Source organism: Colius striatus, chromosome Z, assembly GCF_028858725.1.
Source record: "Colius striatus isolate bColStr4 chromosome Z, bColStr4.1.hap1, whole genome shotgun sequence".
Taxonomy (NCBI): Eukaryota; Metazoa; Chordata; class Aves; order Coliiformes; family Coliidae; genus Colius; species Colius striatus.
The window spans coordinates 12,739,044-12,763,676 of record NC_084790.1 but is presented as its reverse complement, the minus strand read 5'-3'; the positions used below and the strand labels follow the sequence as shown (position 1 = coordinate 12,763,676).

Below are 24,633 nucleotides of genomic sequence, written 5' to 3'. Positions count from 1 at the left end.
TGATTAACCCGTGTGCCCACTGAAGCTCAGCAGAGAGGACAAACTATTCCTGCAGGCTGCAGTACAGCCAAAACCACATTAAAACACTCTAGAATAATGCTGAAGGACAGATGCATGTGTCAAAGTATCTCTACCAAGAGATACTGCTGTGAAATGCTTGTAAGGACCTAATAAGCAAACGTAACATATGTGGAAAGCAGCTTCCTTGAAAACAGCCTTTATAAATCTGTTTCCATGGTTTAGAGCCACAATGGAACATATGCACACATTTTTAAAATAAAACGGCTTGTGCATTTGTAAAGTCAAGATTATCACTGTTTTGCAACTAAACAGTCCCTTTTAGTCAAGGCTACACTTCTGACAGGGAATAAGAATCTAGCTGTTATTTTACCACTTGTCTTCATCAGTTTCTTAAGTGACTCTGGCAATTGAATCAAGGAATTTTTTTTCCTCCTCAGCTCCATCTGTTACCTGAATCCATGGCCATCTGTCATTTTCTGCAGCAGTCCAAGCATTCACAAGACCCTTTTTATTAAGTCGTGCATAGTACGGATACCATTTCTGGAGTCCAAAAAGAGCTCGATGAGTGGATGATGCAGTAATCTGTTGGTTTGACACAATTCCACCTTCTATCCCTAGTGGGCCAGAGCATCCTGAAAAACAAGAAAATAAATGAATAAAACTGAAATGATCAATTCTTCTGAATCCCAAGAGGCTGTAATTAAAAATAGTATACAAAAAGATCCAAAATGTCATGTCAAATATGTTATTAGAGCAGATTTAAACCATTTGAGTGTCATCTTTTTGCAAACATAAAAAAACCCCAAAATATTGTTTGCAAATAACTATTCCCATTGCAAAATTAATGAAATAGATTAATTCTTCAATTTCTTTTAGTCTATTCCATCTCAAGACTTGTGAGTCTATTCTATCTAAAGACTTGTGAATTGGATTCAAATCTTGAAATAATTGCCAGCAGAAAATTTTTAATTCTGTAATTACTGCAAAGTTCTGTATCACTGTTCTTGCCATAGAGGTTAGCATTTATCCAATAGGCTTCAGTTATCTTCAAAAATATGAAACTAGACACATAATATTGTCCAGTTACATTAAAAATAAAGGTCATCTACATTCAATCACCAAAGTACAAAGTATATCTTTACCTGTAACAGTCAAGTTTTCATAATTTTTATGTGTAGTATTCATCATTAATTTATTAATCTGAAATACTTGTAGACATTATCTTTTCTGAAGTGAAGATATTTCTCCATACATTGTTTCCTGAAGCTACTCCATTTGAGTGCATTCAGTTATTGTGAGTAAGTCAGAGAAATATTTCAAAATTCCTTCTGTACAAATCACTGACAGGCTATAAAATACCCCCAACCACTTTCAAGTAACGAGATTTTTTTTTCATATATATTTTTTTCTCATATCAGTTCTGATGCAGAATAGAAAGAGACAGTAACTGCAGGAACTGTTGTAGCAGATGATCTTGCCTAGTTGCCCAAAAGATCTGCTTTGTGGGTCAACTGCACTTCAGCAATTTTGAACACGACAGGGCTGACATTCACTTGCACTTGTTTTCTGAGAAGCCCAGCAGTGTTTCACCTCAAGCACTATCCAAGAATGAACTCTGAAATGGTACTGCTAAGAAATCCTTACACCACACGCACAGAAAGCTACAAATCTAAAGGTTGAAGAAAAAGTGACCAGTGCAATTTGCTCGTCTCAGCAGAAGCTGTGGCAGGGAGACAATGTTGGGAGTCATTGGTAATACAATACACAGGTATCGTGTATCACTGATAATGGAGACAAACATAGACTAAACAGCAGTTTAAAGTTGATTATGGAGCAAGGGCCATGAACAAGTATGTGCTTGCACTCTGAAAACATAAACAAAACCCCCACTCAGGTGGGGTCCTGAATGTGTTCTTTCTTAAATGTAAAATTGGCTTACTTCCAGGATATGCTTAAATGAAATCCTGGCATTATCAAAATTAGTGACTGACTTGCACCATACAATGATTTCATCTACATTTATTTTAAGAGTCTGTGAAGACTGGATTGAATTAATGAGTCCGTGAAGTCCATGAAGATTGGAGTCCATGAAGGCTGGATTGAATCTAAAGTCTTAGTGCTACTTTTCTTGCGTCACGTATCACCCCCACAATAAGGTGGTGCAATCAGCACTTGACTAATAACTGTTCATGCTGCATACAACAAAATGCAGCTCTCTCCTGCTTCTGTGCCAGAAAAAGAGAAAAAAAATGTTACCAGCATAGGCAGGCACAATACAGGATGTATTAAAAGAACCCACGTATGTTGGAAAAGTGTCATTATTTGTTATCAAGCACTGCTTAAAAATTTAAAGACCTATTAAAATCTTGGTTCTGTTCCCAAAATTTTATCATCTAATCAGAATAAATTCCTACCTGCTTGCAAGACACAGGTAAACTACTCTGGTGTTTTAACAAAATTGCATGTTTCCAAAACTTTCTTATACTTACTTATTAAAATATCTTTGGCATTTCACAATGGAAAAGAATGTGAAGACAGCTCTGTCTATCCAAATGTGTAATGCACAAACACATGCACATACATACAGAATTGACTCCAGCTTACCAGCTTACATCCCCTAAGAGCTGATATTGAGAATTATTTAAAATTTACGAGGTGACAGGAGATATTGAGACTTATTTAAAAATAAAGATGTGGTAGAATAGAAGTGAGGTTTCCATAAGAAGCTTAAAAAGGAGGTATGGAGACATGGCAGATATTTTAATACAGGTTTGGAGCAGTTGTGTTCTGTCTTCTACATGGTAAAGTGCACAGGGCTGAAGACCCTGCCAGCTCTGCTGGTGATATCCAGTGACCTAACATGAAAAATATGTTCTCAAGGACAGAGTTACAGCATGTATCAGGGCCAGTTTTGATTTGGGTCCAGCATAAGGGTATTTAGTTTGAGGTGAATATTTTGAAAAGAACAACAAGTATTTGATGTCAAGACTCTTGATCTCCTGTTGACATCCCATCCCATCTGTGGCAGACTTGGAAGAGATGTGGATGTCCATTTTACTTACCAGCCTTTGTTTAAAGTGTAGAACTTTAATGGTAAGTTTTAATTTGTAAGCACATTGTAGGCATTTGAAGTATGTGTCAATTCCTTACAAGAGGAAGGTGAATTTGCTTTTCTAAACTGAAGGCAGTTAAATTACCAAGTACAGCACTTGGGTTTACTTTGGCAACTATGACCATATATGGTCAGAAGTGTTTATCTTCCTTAGCTTTAGAAGGATTATTCTTGAAATCCAAAGCGAATCTCTATCTTGATGAAATATCTACTTCACTGTACAAGTTTCTTATTTTAATTGAAGTTCCAGTCTTGATTTGTTATGTTAGTCAGCTTTCCAACATGAGTTAAAGACAGAATTTACAACTCTTAAAAATCAAAATTTCCACATTAGAGTTACTTTCTACTTCAGTGTTCAGTTCAAGCATAATGAGGTGAGATGCTTAGGAAATATGTGACTGGATAATAGTTTCTAAACAATACCAGCTTTATAATGTAATTAATATATATATACCACTAACATCTATCTTTAGAGGTCTATCTTTTTTTCAGCACTGTGAAGGATATGAGATCATTCTCATGAGTTGGGAAGCTTGAATTAAGCTAAAACTTAATCCTGCTCAAGACCTGTTGGCAGATCACAACCACAGTACTTGCAATGTAATTTTACTCTGACCGTAGCAGAGTTGATGAACTGACTGACTTCCTAGGCACTGGTCTGGCAGATGGGTCTTGAGGAAGCCCATCCAAATTTATCTACTTTAGACATACGATATCTCTAAATGCATCACAAGGAGCTGAGTAGTCTTACCCTGAACCTGACAACATTGAATTTCATCTTCTGTTCCATAGTCATATCAATCTGGTTTCAAGAGATTTTTTTTTAAACTCTTCGGTTCATTTTAATAACGCTATGTAAATTTCTTAAATTATCAGAACATTTTCCTGTCTTTCTTATTTCTTGAACAGCCAAGACTTTAGCATACATTATGCTTGGACCCCGTGAGTAAGCTTCTTTTACTGTTAAAACTGCCCATTTACCCACCTTTTAGATCTTTATTTTTAACCAGGCATTATTCTACAACAAAAACTTTCAATTTACTTTCCTTTATCAGCTGGAACGAAATAATTGAACAGAGTTTTGGATAGTCAAATACTGCATGGCAAATCAACTTCCCTTAGCCATATGTTCATTAATTTCTTCCAAATACTCAAACAGATTTGTGAGTCGTGTTTTCTCCTTACAAAAGCTCTAATGGGGCTATTACTCTCAAATTATGAGAAATTTGCTTAGAAACTCTGAGTTGAACAACCTACCTCTAGTTCCAACATTCATGTTATATCTGTAAGGGACTGATTACAGTCTAGTCTCTGCGTAAGATACTCAATTTGAGACACAAACAAGTCATTCCTTCCCATCAAGATTTCAGTGATTTCATTTACTGCTCAAGGGCCACTGACATAAGAAACTTACACTAACAACAAAAGAAACAAGCAAATGCAGCTTTAAGAGATTGTTTGACTTTTAAATAAAATTTAGACACATATTTTGCAGAAAAAGTACAAGCTGCATTAGATTTTGTTGCTATACATCTGCTTCTATTAAATTCACAGTTCATTTAACAAAAATCACAATGGCAGTTTCCAAGGGAGTACCAGTATCACTACAGTGACTGTACAAGTCAGTCTGGTCAATATCAGTCATGAAATGGACAACCAGCTTTATTAGTTGACATACTATGGTGTGACAGCTTGATGCAAGAAAGTAAAAAAAAATAAACTAGCAATTAAAAAGCTCTCTGACAGTTTCATTATACAGATTCACAAGAAAGATTTTGTGATCTGGAGCTGTTATTTTAGTGTTATTAAATAGCAAAATACTAACTCAAGCAATATTGGTTTTAATCCTATAATGACATTTGGTACGCAGTAAGTTACATTCTATTGATGCTTCTCTTGTTCTCAACAAACACAAACAATGCCTACAATACCCCTTTGTCCATGAAGATGACATAATACAAAGGTGTACCAATAAGCAACATGACTGCAAATAGATCCAGTGAAGGAAGGTAAAAGTCAACAATAGGGAAACTGAAAGTTTCGTTTCCATCTTTTTGGTTCTCCTACGAATGCTCAACAACTCATTTGAAGATGGCATGGTTATAAAACTGTCTTGAAGGCTTTTTAACAATTTCAAATGTAACTAGGTCTGAAATATTATGAACTATTTTGCACCAAAAAGCAAACGATCATTAGTCTAGATTTCACTTGTAGACCAGGTGTATGGGGATCAAATACTGGCCCAGACCACAGATGGGTTCTCTATTTCCACCCCTATTCCTTGTATTATTCAAGATATCACAATAAATCACTTCAGACAAAAAAAAATGTGCAAAAGAAAACAGAAGATGACAGCTTACTGTGTTTTACACTGATATCTTTTCAGGTAAATTAAAATAGGGAAATATATCACTGCTTGCCCCTCTAACAGGTGAAAGACAAACTGAAGATAAATAATTACTGTAGTAGGAGATAATAAGTAGAAAGCATTGGATAAACAGGTCACCTGAATATACTTAATTTAAACTTCTATATTCATGTCAGTTCACAAATTAAGCAAAACCTCCAAATGGTTAAAATTAGCTTGAAAATGTAAGGATTATGCTTCTGTATACAGAAGAAAAATATTTCTTATTGCTGCTGATGAAACATGCTTGAATTTGCAGCTTGAATATAGCTGCAAGGTAGTTTTCCTTTCCTCTGTTGGTTTGTCTCTAGCTAACATCATCAAAGCAAGGAGATGTAAAATTGAAGGCATGTAGAAAACAAGTCTGGTTTAGGCATCTACAATCCTGTCTTTCTCCAAGCACTTAATTTTCTGGAATGAGATTACTTTGTCTGTGTTTCACATAGCATGGTAATTGTGCTGAACACACACCCTGACAATGGGATTACAGATGATCTCTGATATTGTCATAATTAATGCTGATACATGCATAAGCTCCTCAAGATGCAGTCTAGACTTCAACCTCCTATTCATTTTTCTTTTTTCTCCTGTCACTCACACATCCTCATCCAGTTTTTTTCTGTTGAGACTAGCTCTGTTCAGATAACAGTCAACTTGTTTTTATAGGAGCTGGTTAGATGAATATGAAAAAATATCAGCAATCTACTATTGAAGTGCCCATTCTTAATGTAGGAAGCCATACTCCTAAAGGGCTTGTTTTTTTCCCCAATCATGACACAATAATGATAAAAACTTCTTTATAAGTAATACATACAATGCTTTTACAGAGAGATGGCTGGGAGACACTGCTACCCTTCTCCTTGTCATTTTAGTTACAAAATTATTATTATCTTAGGTTGAAATGATATGAAAAGATACTTGAATCCAAATTCTATTCACCTGTCTCAAGATTTCTTTGGTCAATCTGGACTTAGGCAGCTATGGATGGAGGAGGACTGTACAGTTTGTAGATCTTTATACCTTCTACTTCCTTCTAGCCATTGTAAATGGTAGTAGCAGAGACACTTAACAGCTTCAGGATAACTTAGGCACATAAAAACCAAATTAGAAACCCAGTTGTATTTAAAAATAATATTTTCATTTGGTGATTCTGAACCTTATTGTCATGGTTTTGAGTGGAGCTGTTTCTGGTTGTGGGGAAGGGGCTATAAAGATGACTCCTCTAAGAAGTTGCTTGAAACTCTCCCCAGCTCTGTGCTAGACCCATTTCTAGGGCTGAGCCAATTGGACAAGTCTGCAATCACTTTTTAAGAAGAAGCCAGAAGAGGAGGGTTATTCGTGTTCCCTCTTGCTCTGTCCTTCCTTCTTTTCTGGCTGGGGGTGGTGTAAGGACATGGGAGAGAGTGAAAAGCGACCATGTGGACCCCAAGATCAGTGAGGGAAGAGAGGAGGAGATGTGCTGGAGCAGAGACTCTCCTGCATTCCGTGGAGAGGATTGGTGAAGCTGAGATTTGTTTGCATTTCATTAAATACCCTGTGCCAGGGGCAGTGACTATGCCCAGAGGAGGCTGCGTCCTGTGGGAGGGACTTTGTGTTGCAGCAGGGGAAGAATGCCAGGAGTCATCCTCCTCTGAGAAGAGAGAAGTTGCAGAGCCTATCTGTGAGACTGACCACATTCCCCATTCCCTGACCCCCTCAGCCGTTGAGGGGGGAGAAGATAGAGGTAGAGCAGTGAGCTGAGGCTGGGAAGAAAGGAGGAATGTGGGAGGGAGATCTTAAAGCGCTGGTTACATTTTTCTCATCATCCTGCCCTGCTCTGGCTTTTGCTTTTTGTTCTGTTCTGTTTCTTGTAGGTAGTAGAACAAACTTTCCTACTTTCTTCTCTAAGCTGAGTAAATGCATTATATTGCAGGGAATACTCTTTTCTCCCTAAATTTATTCCAAAAGACTTGCTTTTTTCTGTCACAGGGAAACAGTTGTACTAAGTAAACTAGAGCATAGAATGGATTAATATATTTTAAACTGATAATGTTACAATTTCCAAGAGCTGTCAGCACTCATGGGAAAAAAAAAGCGCAAGCTCAAGAATATTCTCTAAAGTGCCGCAAAATGGAGTTCCCCATGGAGAAAGCTCAAACTCTATCTCTCAACTGTAGTGACCTGCTGACATAAATGCACAATTGCTGTCATGCTGGTTGAAGGGAATGCTAATTTCAGAGGTGCTAATTGAACAGGAAATCTCACTGATTTCCTCTAAAACTTACTGAATCCTATCAGGAGAGGGAAGGTACCGCTAGAGACTTTCCTCAGGAGCCCCAGACTCGAGAGGAAGTCAGGTTAAAGGAGCAGTTTTGTTTGGTTGGTGAGGACTGGTTTAAGGATCAGTTGAGCAACCTGATTGTACATAAATCCATGGGCCCCGTAGGTGCTAAGGGAGCTGGCAAAAGTCATTGCTAAATCACTCTCCGTCATCTTTAGTAAGTTGTGGAGAACAGGAGAGGTGCCTGAGGACTGGAGGAGAGCAAATGTCACTCCAGCCTTCAAAAAAGGCAAGAAAGAGGATCCAGGTTACTATAGACCGGTCAGCCTCAGCTCCATCCCTGGAAAGGTGGTGGAATAACTTATCCTGGGTGCTGTCCCCAGGCATTTAAAGGACAAGAAGGTCATTAGGAGCAGTCAACATGGCTTTACCAAGGGGAAGTCCTGTTTGACCAACCTGATAGCCTTTCATGAAGATGTAACCAGGTGGATCAATGGTGGTAGTGCAGTGGATGTGGTTTATCTTGATTTCAATAAAGCGCTTGACATCACCTCCCACAGCAAAACTGAGAAAGGCTGGATGATCAGGTAGTGAGGTGGATTGTTAACTGGTTGAAGGAAAGACATCAGAGAGTTGTGATCAACTGTATCTCTTGAGACATTCAAAACTCACTTGGATGAGTTCCCGTGTGACCTACTCTAGGTGGTCTTGCTCTGGCAGGTGGATTGGACAAGATTATCTTTTGAGGTCTCTTCCAACATTTAAGATTCTGTGATTCTGTGAGACACCTGGATTCTGACCAGATGACATTTCTGAAATACTGTGAATTCCTTAGAGGACACAAAGAAAGACACTACTTTTTTTGTTTTGTTAATGAAGTGCCAACTGCTACTTTGAAGGTAGGTCAGGAAATACCTATGTGCTTAATGATTGGACATTCTAAAAGTCTATCTGTTCCAAAAAGCAACTTTTAAAAAAGACCAAATCCAAAATTTCTTTTGGAAGCACAACTAGAAAGACAATATATAGTTACACATAAAGACAATCTGCGTTTTTCTAGTAGGTCTACAATGGAAATCAGTCTGATTACAACATCAATTTAATTAGCCTTCCTGTAAGAGAGCCTGACAATGAGAATGTTCATTTGCTAGTAGAAAAGTATGTGCTTTTCAAGTGCCAAATCTCATTTTGCTGCCTAGAGACATTATTTCTGTCTTTGTGGTTTAGTAGGTTTGGTTTTTTTTTTTTCCCCATAAGAGCAATGACTGTTCTAGAAATGACAGTATTACCCATTACATGATGCATTCATTGCAATTGTTTAAAAACTACCAGAGTCACTAATATGAATTCTACATTACAATGGAATACATGTTCTTCAGAAAGATGTAAAAATATTGCAATATCCTATAATATAATGCTGAAGTGATATGATAAATATGAGCTATATCTGCAGTACTAAACACAAACTGCATGTAAATGACTGTTATTTAAGTCTGACAACATAGAAACAGAAGCTCTTATGGTTTTTAAGCTTTATCCATCTTCTTCTGTATCACATTCAACTTTTCAATAACTGAAAATTCAGATTATTGGTATTTAGATCTTGTTCCTGGCAATCATTTGATGTAAGTATAAACTTACATTCATGTAAAGTAGCTTTAAGGATCAGGCTTGAAACCCTGTTAAAAATGCAGAACTAATTTAAAGGTCATGGACTTTGGGTGGAAAAAAATCAGAATGAATACTCAGAAAGTTACACTTGTATATGTGCAGTAAAACAAATCTTTCATTAATACATAGATTAAGTAAAATGAAATTATGTATTCCTGTCTCCATAGTATATTTTAAACATAATCTGTACACATACATTTTTAAGATATCCCCTTATTTTTCTTTATCAAACATCTCTTTTCTCCATAAAAAAGATATTACTCCAAAGTGTTTATAGTAAGAAACACCTAACCAAACAAAGCAAACCTAAGGGATGCAATCCACGTGATGCAGCTTCAGCCACTTTAAAGTTCCATATCTACTCCAAACCAGATGCTTAGGCCCTTTCTGCCATCTGCGCGAACGAATAGGCAACTCTAAACCATGACTTCCCTTATTCCATTTTCTATTAAGAAGGTATTTAAGACAGATGGGATAATCTTTTTGGTGTCTGCTGATCGAGGAACAAGACTAGTGCACCATCTTCAACTTCATGCCTAGATTTAAGAGACTAAAACTAAGTGAAATTAATCCAATGAGTTTTAAAATCACTAAGAATACAGGATAATATATTTTTTTGACAATCTAGATTTATTAGACAGATAATTAATTTGGGCTTTATGGAAGAAGGTCTTTTAAAACATATAAGCAAGCAACGAATATAAGAGCAAATAAACACTGTTCCAGACTTTAATTTTTCTGTTGAAATCTTTTTTTCACAAAAACATGACTTTGGAATTACCAAGTGACTCAAGTGGAAACATCCAAATAAAACCGCAGAAAGCTTTTATTTTTTCCCACAGAAATACCAAGCAGTGACTCATTCTGTCTGTATAACATCTAACATCACTGTTGGTGAATCCCAGGAGTCAAAAGAGGGGCCAACATTGTTCAACATCTCCATTAATGACTATATTCTGGGATAGAGTGCATCCTCAGCAAGGTGGCAGATGACACAAAACTGGGAGGGAGAGCTGACATGTGAAATGGATGTGCTGCTGTCCAGGGGGACCTCAGTAGGCCAGAGAAATGGGCTGACCAGAAACCTCATGAAGTTCAACACAGGGAATTGCAAAGTCCTGCCCTTGGGGAAGAACAGCCTCATACACCAGTACAAGCTGGGAGGATGAGCAGCTGGAAGTCCTGGAGGACAAGAAGTTGACAATGGGACAGCAATGCACCCTCACAGCAAAGGTGGCCAACAGCCTCCTGGGCTGCATTAGGCAGAGCACTGCCAGAAGGCTGAGGAAGGTGATTATTTCCTCTGCTCAGTACTGGGGAGACACATCTGACATGCTGTGTCCATAACTGGGCTCCCCACTATCAAAAATATATGGATTTACTGACGTGAGTCCAGTGCAGAGCCATGATGACTACGGGACTGGATCATATGACATGCAAGGGGATGCTGAGAGAGCTGTGACTGCTCAGCCTGCAGAAGGGAAAGCCTGTGAGATCTTATCAATGTTTGTGAATTTCAAGTGGGACAGAATATATACAAGGGAGTCACTCTCCTTGGTGGTGTCTGCTGGCACCAGATGGCACTAAATCTGGTGCCTGCTGGCATAAAAAAATATATTAATCATTATATAATAATAACAGTAATCCATAATCTGTTTATTAGCACTTTTTTCTTCCTGGGAGACATTCATAAGCAGAATATTTTATACAAATGTGTTTGCACTGCCACTTTGTTTTACAAAATTGGAATAAATTTCAGTCTCAATCAGTAACAGTCTGATAAAATTATATCTGACATAGAAAAACTCTGTGTTTTCCCATAGCAAACAAAATTTTCAGGGTTAGCTGCATGTATAATGAGAATGTTCTAGAAAGCAGATTACTTTTTAATTATAGGAATTACATCTTAGTTTCCAGGTGAAGGTAAAGGTCCAAGCAGAGTTTTCATTTTCGAGAAGATGGTGTCTTTGTGTATGTATGCAGATCCTATGTGAAAACATACACTACGGCAGACTGAAGTAGAGCTAATATCTGAAGTTACTGTAAGCACTCTGTTTCACTTTGTACATTCAGTTTACTTAAATCATACTTGCACAGAGCAAACCTACTCTGTGGAGGTATTGTGATAGATAATCACATATCCCAGCCTATTATCTGATTGTCTCATGGCTTGGCTTCCTGCACTTGGGAAGGAACAACTCCATGCATCAGTAAAGGCTGGGGATTGATCTGCTGGAGAGAGACTTGGGAGTCCTGGTTGATAATAAACTGACCATGAGCCAGCAATGTGCCCTCGTGTCCAAGAAGGCCAATGATATCCTGGGATGCATCAAGAGTGTGGCCAGCAGGTTGAAGGAGGTTCTGCTCCCCTTCTATTCTGCCCTGGTGGGGCCTCATCTGGAATCTTGTGTCCAATTCTGGGTTCCCCAGCTCAAGAGTGACAGGGAACTTCTGCAGATAGTCCAGCACAGGGCCACCAAGATGATCAGGGGACTGAAGCGTCTCCCTTATAAGGAAAGACTGCGGGAACTGGGGCTGTTTGGTTTAGAGGAGACTGAGGGAGGATCTCATTAATATTTACAAATATCTAAATGGTGGATGTCAGGAGGCATCCCTTTTTTTTCTGTTGTATCCAGTGACAGGACAAGTGGTAATGGAAATAAGCTGGAACACAAAAAATTCCATTTAAACATGAGGAAAAACTATTATACTGCATGGATGATGGAGCAGTGGCACAGGCTGCTCAAGGAGGGTGTGGAGTCTCCTTCCTTGGAAGTTTTGAAAACCTGCCTGGACACATTCTTGTGTGTCATGATCTAGGTGGACTTGCTTTGGCAGGAGGGTTGGACTAGATGATCTCTAAAGGTCCCTTCCAACCCTAGCATTCTATGATTCTATGATACAGTATACCAGTACAGCTGGGGAATACACAGACACACTAAGTATATTCATATATACCTATTTTTTTAATCTATTGGCTTCCTTTTTTTTTTTGTCAAGCACACTGTTAACTACCATCTCATCTGCCCTTGACAGAGTTTCTTTTTCCCCTCACTAGCAGCTATTGTTTCTTATTTCTTAAATCTTCACTTTTAAATACAAGCAAACCTAAGCATTCGCCAGTCCATCCCACACAAGGGCAGATTTTCAGCTGGAATGAATTGTGCATTGTGCAACAGCAGTGTATGGAACAATGGCTTTTAAATTTTAAAAATCTGCAGAACTATACTAGAAATAATAAAATCATCATTGCCAATAGAGGTGGTATACTATTGTATCCATATTAGCTATAAACCTGATTTTGCTAATCAGATCTTTACCCATAACAAAAAATCTCTAGCTTAAGTGCAGCAGTCCTTTGCAGTTGAGCTGTTCAACTTCTCATCATAATGACTGGAGTTTGAATATTGTTTTTGAGCAAAGCATAGTGGGGGATGCAGGTTCAGATCACAAGCTTAACTTTGCTCATTTTAGCTATTAGCTATTTGAGTGATTCTGCAGCTAATCAAATTGTTTACGTACTCCATGTAGTTCAAATGTTTTTTCTACAATCCAATATTTTGATCTGAGAGATCTTGGTTGTTGAAACTCATGTTAATTGTTGTTCTGAAGACTAATCCAATGGACAAGACCAAATCATCAGTGTTCACACTGATGGAATTTAATCAGCACTTCCACTTAGACAAGGTAACAGATCATGTGTTCCTCTTTATAGTCCACTGCAACACAGAATGAAACCACAAAATAGAATTTACAAATCTCCATTTTATTTGCACTTCATTAGACTTCAAGAGTACATCATACCAGTGATTATTTTAGATGGTTTTCATCTCTTACTAGGTAAAAAATACAAGTAACAGATTTCATAAATTCCAGGTGAATCCTTATCACATAATCTAACAGCACATTTTTGCCTGGCTCTGATAAGTTTAATGACCCACTCAGCTCTCAAATGTGATTAACACAAGGCATTTATCTCTGTAAGTTTGCTTCACAGATTTAGAAGAAAACAAATGGATTTTCCTGACCAATTAACCTTTTAATTATTATTACTCTAGTCTCTGAAGTGTGATTCCAACTACGTTTGTTACCAGTGTGGTACTGCAGCACAGAGGTGAAGTGTATGATTAATCTTGTTTCATGCCTTCACATAAAATACTGTATGTCAAAGACAACATCTTTACCAATTTGGATCAGTAGCAGCTAATGAGCACACACACTTTCAGACAAGCAAACTTTTTCAAATAATGATGTGTTAAGCTTCAAGGCTCTAGGAGGTGACAAGAAAATGATTAGTTATGTTCCATGCAGCAGAAAACAGTTCTTCAGACAGTAATGGGAAGAATTGCTACTTATTTGCTGATATATCCAAAGAAATTAAATGCTTTTTATGCTGATGTAGCATCTCAGCCAACAGCAGTGCATTATTCTGTTATCATATTGGTCAACACAGTTAATCTCTGTAAGCAATGGCCATCACAACTAATAAAACACAAATTGGATGTTACATTCTACTTCTCACCACTGACATTACTGCTAAGTGACTATCATGTGCTTCCATTACCTAAATGCTCTCTTCATACTTTTATTGTAAGGTTATCAAATTCACTTTTGGCCTTCACTTGCTCTACGAGTTCTGTACTGAGGACGTGGACTGAAAATGAAGGTAGGCAGTTCTTAGGCAGCTCTGAGCTCTGAGGATGTAAAAAATGGAAGCAAAGAGGTTTCAGAGTTGTTTTGGCACCTAATAATGACATGCTTTTTCCAGTGATAATGTAATTTTATGACATAGTGTTTTTAGGAATTGTGCCTAGATGAAAAAGTAGGACTTAGGGACTACAGAGCTGCATCAAAAGACCAGTGCTCTACTCTCTAGAAAAAAAAAAAAAACAGCTCTGTAGTGCACTGTGGGAACTACAGGCAGATGAGTCCACTTCAGCATCTTGTAAGCTACCAAGTCTATAATTGAGATCATTAAGAACCTAGATAAAGCCATTTTGTTGGAAAAGAGCCAACATAACTTCTCTATATGGCAGTCCTACCTTACCTCATGGAATTCTTTAATGATGACAATACATGTAGGGATAAAGGAAATGCAGTGGAAACAGCACACTTGGATTTTCAGAAGGAATTTGATAAGGTTTCACATAAAAGGCTTTTGCTGGGAAGTTGTAAAAAGGCTCTGCTATAGACAGAATCTGATTTAAAAATAGGAAGTGGCTTTTCAGAGTGAAATGTCAGCAGTGGGATCTCCCAAGGATCATTATTAGGGTCAGTTTTACTCATCGGTGACCTGGGGAAAATAAAAAATGGGGAAACTGTCCAGTTTGATGCTCCTAAGTTCTCTTGATCAAATGCCACTCTGATGATGAGCAGCTCCAGAAAGCTGAATGAGTGTTCAAAAGGGTGACAGACGAGTGACAGTGTTCACAAATGGAAGATATTGCACCTATGGAAAAAAAAATCCCTAAAATGTTCCTAAACAGTATCAAACCTGGAAATGGCCATCACATCTGTGAATAGAGACGTCAGTGTCATCATCACCAGTTCTCTGATGCAGAAATAAAGAAAGTATAGAGAAGGGCAGTTTAAATGATTAAAGAAAAAAAACCCCAAAACAACAACCTAGGAAAAAAGAATAAAAACTCAGGATTTTTTCAAGCTGCGGAGGAAAAGGCCAAGAAGGCATACAACTGAACTTTACATAAACATAGATTAGATGAATACTGTAGTGTTCATCACATCTATAATACTAAAAATAGGGAGCACTTACTGAAATTCACAGGAAATTAATTAATTAGCTTAACACATGTAAAACAAAGTACTTCTTTGCATAGTGAGTAGTGATCTTCTGGAAGCAGATACAGGATGAACAGGTTCAAAAAGGAATTAGAGAAATTCAGGGATGATACACTCATAGATGATACCATAGAGACTGACCAGGGTTGTACCCTCTAATATTCTTACAGGAATTGTAGATGTCGTGGCGGTAAGAGAGGATAAAATTACAGAAACTGCTAAAGCCTGCATTCTTTCCTTAAATGATGTTTACTGTAGTCACAGTCAAACACATGATGACAAATCAACCAGCCTGTTGAACTGTCTGACCCAATATCATGAGTTTTTTATGTTCTTAAGAAATTACCAATACAATGGTAGTGAAATTTAGCTAAGAATTCTTTATGTTATTCATGTAACTTGTGCCCCATCTTGCCTGCAGAGAGCTCAGTGGAATACCCACCATCATCTTTGGCAGAGAAGAGTAGTTGCTGAACAGCTTCTATCATGAACTTTGAGAAAGGGATTTAATTCTTGAAGATGAATTAAACCTGACACTTTTTATCAGGGAAAAATCTTCCTATGCCTAATAATGAACAAAACTCAAAAGTTAAAACTGGAAAAGTCAAAGGTGTTGTGAAAAGAAATGTGGAAGGACCTGGAGGTAAGAAAAACAATAGGCTTCAGTAATCAGAGTAAAATCCATATTCAGCTTCCTGAATGGATGTTTTACTGTTATCCAGAACAGAAAGGACACTTTTTAGAAAGAAAAGGTAAGAATCGTATTTGCATACAGTAGATGTAATGCTTCACAAGACTTACACAGATAGGTACAAGTGAATTGCATGAAAATAGAAACAGTTACAAAATTATGATTCAGCAACAGGAACATAAAACAGAAATGATATCATTAGAATAACAACAGATTATATACTGAAACTGATTTCAGTGGAGGCCTCCAACGTTATAATCACCTGCTGATCCCCCAAGCTGCAGCGGTGCATTGGCATGGGGCAGGTCTCAGGTGGATGGCCTGCAGCCAAGGAGGCATAACATTTGCCTCTGATTTAACAGGCAATGGTTGACTGCCATTCCCATGCAAAATCCTATGGAGCCTAGAAAGCCGACTGAGTTGTGATGAACAACATGGTGGTTCTCCTTTTAACATAACCAACAATAAGGCAGTGTAGATATTCCAAATTCTTGTAAGTCCTTAGATCATCTAATGGAATGCAATAAATGAGTATGGTGGTGGTCAGGGACTAAAATAGATGTAACCTGCTAGCATTGCTCATTCCTTCATATGAATCTTACACTTCACTGCACCGATGCCTGGAACAGGAGTTTTGTTGGAGTCTCCGTCTGTCCAGAGCAGCAGGAGTTGTGAATCCTGCCTCAGTGGGAAGTTTATCACTGAACATATAACATTTCCCTCTCCTTCCAAAAACTGCAGGTGGGAGCTGTGCCAAGCTTGGAGATCTTAGTTCATTTAGGGCTCAAGTATTCATGTTTCTTTTCATTTTCCTCTTACTTCACATGGGTTTTCATCCTCAAGAGCTTGGCTTGAATTACAAGTACAAATGAATCTCAAAAATGTGAACCATGTCTCAAACCTGCAACTTTTGCAAAGCTTATGCCATATTTGCCTGTAATTCTGTAGAATTCTGTAATTCTGTGCCTGGTTTGTTATCTACTGCAAAACTCAAGGCAGTTTCATTATGAGCAGTCTGTATGGTTCTAAAGATGAATGTCCTCCCATTGCTCATTCCTGTGCCCATCCAAGAGGAGCAGCAGACTAAACCAGGCTGACTCTGATGGCAAGCCACCCTCCATAATTACTCTATTTTGAAATAAATGGTTTACACCTTACAAATACTGTGCCTTGAAATTAGGTATTTTCCAATTGAACCAGTATCTGAAATAGAAAAAATGGTCCTGTGACTTGCCTATTGGGAACTTTGTTGAGCCTGCTGCAGCTGTAAATTGTTCTTTTTGTATATTTATAATTAATACTGTTTTTATTGAAGGTGTTTTTTCCATACTTTTAAGGGCTTTTTTTGGTCATAATAACTGCTGATTTGTTTTCAGCTTGCTTCTCCTAGCTGTAGTCTGTTTTTTATTTCTTTTATAGCATCAATTCCTTACCTGCAAATTATTTTTCATGTCTCTGAGGACATAAAAAAAGAATGTTCATTATTGACCAGGCAAAGAACTTAAGAGCTATAGAGACTACACCAAGAATAATAGTGTGCTGTAATTGTTGTTCTAAGGCTTAGAAATGCCGAAACATGCATTGTCATAGGCTTTGCCACATATAAAAATGGCACTTAACAGTTCCTCCAACACAGAAACACTGGATTATATTTATAAGACAAGATTTTTTTTCTCCTCTACTTTTTTGAATGTCTGTGATGTTACTGGAAAAGTAGGGTCATACTCCTCCCTCAGTAAAGAGAACAGGTGGAAGAAAGGTAAGTCAAGGAATCTCTGACTCTAGTGCAATGTTCCTGCCTCTTTACTGAGAGTAATTGAGAGACATCATGAGACAAGAACGACACAACGCCTGAGAAAAGGTGGTTAGTAGCTTTAAGTAAGAAAATATGGAATGAATATGGTTCAAGTTAAAATGAGATGTTGCAAAGTCAAGTTGTAGATATCTGAATATCATATTGATATTTGAATTCATATTATTGACATAACCCAAAAGCCATTATTGAATTAGATGACTCATGTAGCAAGGAGACAATTAAATGTGTAAAATATGACTGTTGGGCCTTTAAAGGCTTGTCTGAATATTTAAAAATGAGTTTCTGCTATTTGCCTGAGTAAAGACTGTATCCTCTACTGCCTAATCAAAGTATTGAGTAATGAATTTTCAAAGGGAGACATTGCTGTACAGTGCAACTGCAACAAGATGAAAATATACCCAATGGCATAGGGTTGAAGACTTTGTTTCAACATCAGACATTGAGAGTTCAGTCTCATTTTCCCATTATGTTGAAAGGAAGAACTACAATTGTGATTTGTCGAGTTTAATTTTGCACACATTTGCATCTTATATGGGATGCCTGCACAAAAAAAGTCTGCAGTGTTAAGGGCCAGAGTTTGCTTTGTCATTTGAAGACTCGATACTAGAAATGTAACAAGTTTGATTAATATTTCTGAGTGGGTCACTGAAATGCCCAGGCGAACATTTTAATGTCATCAATATGTTCTGTCATTTCTATTACATTTCCTGCCTCTTTGCACTTTTATACCAATACACTACACAGAAGGGCTAGCCAGACAATATTCCCAAGTTGTGGTTCATGACCAGCTGAAATAGTTAAAAAATTATATAAAGCACCACCCTTACTACCAATACATTTAGCCGGTCCTTCAGCATTTATTTAGCTTCTTAAATAATTTCTGGGTTTATTCCTATAGCAGGTTTAAAAAAGTGACAAATTACCTAGACTGAACTGAATTACATCAGTTAAAGTCACATTTAAAATGCAAAACTTTTCCCTCTTGCACTTCAAATTGTGTTTCTATCATGTTTCTGTTCTAAGATTTTTCCAGTGAGGTCATAAATAAAGTATTATCATTAATTTTATATTCAATTGATATATTTATTTTAGGTACATTAAATTGATATGTTTATTTTAGAACTTTCTATTTCTTCTTTCATTGGAGATTAACTGCAAATTATTGCCTAAACCGGCAAGGATATCATATGAGCAGTAAGTTAACTAACATGAATACACTAAAAAATGTGACTAGATAATATTTGTGTATACAAATACTTACACATACACACATACCTATAAAATCCCCTTAATTTTTCCATGCAACTTGTGAACTTATCTAAATAAAGACAAATGAGAATGTATATATTTACTGAATTTAAAGGGTTCATTGTACCCTTGCCAAATTAGCTGAGAATTTTAGCTTTTAAAAGTGAAGATATTTGACGGGCTCTGTCCCCTGTCATTCTTTTGTACCAGCCTGGTATTTGTGTGGTCATAAAGTTCACCAGATCAAAGCATTGATCTGTTTCACTAACTATCTTTTAAATTTTCTGGGTAAATTTTTGCCAGTACAACAAGGTAAATGGGTAAAACGGCTGCCCAGAATGAGCAGACACAAAATCATCAAAAGTAGCAAAGAGTATCTGAAACAAGGTTCCTTTGGTCAGCAGCAGGGCTCGTTTATGTCAGTTTTCAAGGAATCGTTAGTTTTACAGCATGATGCAATGAAAAACAGGGGTAGCAGCTTTTTTTATCCTAGTTCCCTGACAAAAATAGAAAATCTGTTTGGAAATTTCTGGAAACTGAAGACAATTAGCTATTTAATATATTGCAACAAGAAATCTGTCTAGATTCAGTTTAAGGTCATAGGTGCCTTTCCAGAATTTGCAGCATGCACTGCCAAGATGAATGAAAATGGAACAGAAACTTCCACAAAAAAAAGTAAACTATTTTTATACCAATGGATGTGCATCTTCTATTGTGGAATAATTCCCTGAGTCTCTGTTTCTAGAAACTACAATTCTTTCTATAGTTTATTTATTTTCGTAATAAAAGTTAAAGTCTGAATTAACTGATTAAACATAAACAGTTGACAAATATCACCATAAATCACTGACATCTTCAACTACAGAGCAATGTCAAGAACAAAAAATGTTTGGCCAGTTTTGCTTTGCAGAAATTAATTACATTTTACGTAACACCATTATTTCAGATCATACAACTGTCAGATATTCAAAATTATCATGAATATGGTTAAAAACAAACTCAACATTGGATTATTCACAAATATTAGTAAAATATTTTGATATTTTGAGCTTCAGGGAAAGTTAGGTTCCCTTAAATCTCATTCAAAGAGATTTTAACAGTAATAAATGATTTCTAGAACTCGATTTATGTTGATTACTTTCAGCTAAAGTGTTTCACAGTTCACTCACTACAAGCTTTAAGCCACAACATACTGCCAAGTGGAAAAGCCTAAAAAAAAAAAAAAAGCATGCCTTAAAACCTAGGTTCCCCAGCAAGTAATCTGGAAATGTGGTATAGCTGTAATGCGATCATGTTCACCATTCAAGAACAGTCCAGTACCTAACAGTTATTTAACATGACATTCCCATGATCTCAATTCACCAGAAGGATGTTACCAGGTTTATTATATTAAAAAAAAGGGTTGAATTCTGATTACAATTCATATTTTGAAAACATAGACTTCTTGAAAGATAAATTTTAGCCAGAACTAAAGCTTTCCCCTGAACACAAGGATTTTAGCTGTTTCATATTTTTTTTTATTTGGCTGGTGCACGCTTTATGCTGGAGGTGGGGATGACAAAGATACCCAAGACTCACTGAAGATTGAACATCAAGCTGTGGAGTTCAAAGGAAAATGAAGCCAAAAAGCCTCAGCAAGTGAGGACACTACTTTGAAAACATACTTAAAAGTGAAATACAGAAGACATCAAAAGAAAGAACCTAGTCTCTTCAAAAAATGCTGGGATATTAGTTATTTTTCCTGTGCTAAGAATCATGCAAGTTACAGGTGTCCTGTATTCCTGGGAAGTATTTTGAAAGAAAGAAAATTCTAAAATCACAGCACACTGAAACACTTTACATGACACTATCTAGCCTGGGAGTATAATGATGCATGTAAGCAGAAGTATGGAAAGTCTCTTTATGCCCAGATCTGTCAGATCTTTAGATAATTTTTAAATAAAAATGACACTGAAAGAAGGAACAAGTCAGAAGATGGTCAAGTGCAGTACAAACACATTAGTGTACTGTAACATAAAGCACAGGAAACAAATGAAAAGAATGTGAAAGTACACTGTTTAGTAGGATTTCTGACATCCTAGACAAACTAAATTGGTGGACTTGCTTTAAACACAGTCTCCTTACATATGGGCATGTTGAATACAGTGAAAAGTAGGTGAAGGGGCCATTGAATATGTAAAAAATATTTATAGTGACTAATTGATCTATATCTTCAATGAAAAGCACAAGAAAATTTGCCATATGCTTTAATGGGAGCAACTCCTGACAATCAGCAAAGTACAGTGAATTTGTAACATATATAGTACCATCTGCTAGATAAAAAAGTGATCAATAATTACCTGTGGATCTCCTAAAAAATTATTGCAGTTCACAATCCATGTTGCTCATGGGAGAATTTTACAATACAGATTTGTACTGAATAATGCAAACAGTCTGACACTGATGAAAGTGGCTCCCTGTTACCTGCAAGAGAAATTTGTGATCCAGAAAGTAGATTTCCATCCCAGGAGAATCTGTATTGGAAGTAGTACTTATTTATAGAGACTCCAAGAATAAGGGATGCTGTAATGGAGGTAATCATAATTGATGGCTTGAAACAAGAAATAGGTTCGGAGAGTGCAAGAACAGAAGGAGATGCAGCTGCATCAAGGAAATGCTGAGGCCTTAAGAAATCTGGAAAGTGATACAGAATTTATATAGTTTAGCTTTTGTTTTCAGAGGATGGGAAAAGGTGCTCTCTTTCCACTCTGTGTTCACTAAACATCTGCAGACAAATTTACTAAATACCAGATGCTCAGTGAAGTATCTCTTAACAGGTTGATAACCGTACTCAGTGCAATTGGATATGTTTTGAAGCCATCAGTGCTCTTGCACTATGCATTACTTTGACTCCTCCTGTGCTTTCCAGCAATGAGAAGCAGCTGGTTTAAGTACCATTTATGCCTGAATGGCTAAAGATAGCTGTAGCTAATAAGGATGAAAGACGACTGAATTCAAATCTGTCCAGAGAAAAGAGACGTCAGCCAGTAGTTCAAAATGAGAATGACATGTAAACAAAAGAGAGAAAGGCTACAAAGCAGCAGAAGCTTTTTTTAGATGTGAAGCACCTCATCTAGCCAGGAGATCACCTTCATGTCTTCTGAGAACTTTACTTCATGACTTAGTCCTTAGAAAGCCACTCCAAACCTCATCCATGACAGAAGGAGACTTGGGAGATAGTCAAGGTGGTCCAAATATGGTTCCAAGCTCATTAAGCATTTTAGTGCCAGCACCAGACAAGCCCTTCCTTTTCACTTCAGGTACGCTACTTATTAGGAGAGGCTCTTGGGATTAGTTAAAATTTTGGGTGGATGTTCCACAAGGCTCACTGGACCTAAGTTTAATACAAAAGTTGTCTCACAGTTGGAAAGTGCTACACGTGAGATAAAATGAAAGGGAATTAAACAGAAGATTAGCTAGGAGGAAAAAAATTATGTTGGAATTAAACAGTGGACTTGAAAAAAAGAGATAAAATTCAGTTGGCGCACTAGGAAAAACAGTCTGACAAGCTACAAGCTGATGAGTAATATGATGAGGCATTATTACAATGCATTTGTATTTAGGATATATCAAACTAGATATACTATTAGAAAATGCATCCTAGAGAACAAGCCTGCAACGAGAGGAAAACAGACTGTATTATGTCACTTTTGCATTTTTGATTCTTGATCTAGGATATTTCACATATTCTGTGATGTGGATTAGTAATCTTTGAGCTTTGTGAGGTAGTTCTGACACAGCAATCAGTAATTTACATAATTATCATAACAGTGTTTAATTATACGATTACTGTAAATATGCATAAAACTCTAATGGTGTAATTAGAAAGTGCAATTACTATTTGTAATTACATAATTAGGTGTGATGACATAACTAAACTTCTCATTACAAAAAAAAAAAAGCATATTTACAAACTCAGCTATAAGAACTAGTATAGTGGAGAATCACCTTGGTGACCTAAAAAGTTACTATTTTGATGTTAGTTGTGCTAAAGCTAGCTCAAAAGTTGAATGATAAAAGTTTGAGAACTGTGCCACAGTACTAGAAAAACGTGTTGACTTACTGAAGGGGTAGTTCAAAGATTACAGTCAATACAAATATTTTTCCTATCCATAATTACCTCTTATTTAATGATAACTCTTCATATGCTTAGCTGAAAGAGTATAAATAGTGGTATAACATAAGTATTCAAATATCTACATTTTCTAATTACTGATTTAAGATATATAGTACTTTTAAAATCGTCAAAGCACATCTAATTTCACACTTCTCCTATGATTACTACTCTGCAGACACCAGATTGGTGGTAACTTCATATGTGGGTCCCATTCAGAGGAAGCTTGGAAGAGAAGCGTTTTACCACTGCACTCTTAAAGCTGCATTGCCAAGCCCTCATATTTACACCACCACAGAATGGTTTGGGTTTGAAGGGACCTTAAAGATCGTCTCATTCAACCACCTGGCCATAGGCATGGACACATCCCATCAGATCCAGTTGCTCCAAGCCCCATCCAACCTGGCCTTCACAGGACATCCATAGCTTCTCTGGGCAATTTGTCCCAGTGCCTCTCTATCTTCACAGAGAAGAACTTACAATCTAAACCTACTCTTTTTTAGTTTAAAACAGTTATATCTCATCCTATCACTACTTTCTCAGATCAAGGATCCCCTCAACCTTTCCTGTACGCTCACTTTTAAGTACCCAAGGGTTGCTATAAGGTCTTCCTGGAGCCTTCTCTTCTCTAGACTGAAAAACCTCAACTCTCTCAGCCTATACACAACCACAAAACACATTTTAAAACTCACTGTCCTTGATCTCTACACTAAAGCCATTTGATTTTTGTATAAAGTCTTATTATAAAAATTCCATAACACTCAAAAGAGTTATGCTTTCAAATAACTAAAGTGCTTTTCCCTGTGGGCTAGTTAATAGAGTCCTGGGTCACCACTGTCAGCATTTACCTACAGAAATATTTCCAGAAAGATCACTTGAGTAGGTGAGTGGACTACCAGTGTGAATTCACCAAGACTGACACAGAAAGACAGACTGCAGTTGCATATTTTGCAGTTCAGTAATGGTTTACTGACATTAGCAGAATTTTTTCACTACTTCAGTGTACAGGAAATTTCTATTTTTTGTAAAGATATACTTTCTGTTCTGTGCTTTTCAAAATAGAAATATATATATATAAACACCCCCCCCCCCCCCCAAAATCTAATCTAACATGTATAATACATACAATTTTACATAAAAAGTTTATTTTTATAAATAATCACATATACATCTGTAACAAGAAAAATAAACAAGAAATAACAGATGATCCAGAAAATGCAATGCTCACTTCAACTAATAGCTCTGACTACCTAATTTCTAGTAAAACAGGTTTTATGTTATCTATAATCTGATCATGATGCAGTCAAAAAACCCACAAGGAGTAGACCTTAGAAAGATGGATAAGATTCCTGGTAGAACTCCAAATAGTAACTTAGCAGCATCTTATGAGGAAATGTGTTTAGTGATTCTGCAACATCTTTTACAGGATACTTTAATAGATGTTAATTTTTAAAA

The 24,633-nt window shown here is 36.9% G+C and overlaps 1 protein-coding gene across 1 annotated transcript in view; it reads right to left on the bottom strand.

Annotated features, from left to right (window-relative positions):
- Positions 1-24,633, bottom strand: part of EDIL3 (EGF like repeats and discoidin domains 3) — a 257,156-nt gene that overhangs the window by 76,384 nt on the left and 156,139 nt on the right. Inside the window, exon 5 of the mRNA XM_062018152.1 lies at positions 472-653. Within this exon, the coding sequence (XP_061874136.1) occupies positions 472-653 (182 nt within the window). The remainder of the gene's footprint in view (positions 1-471; positions 654-24,633) is intronic.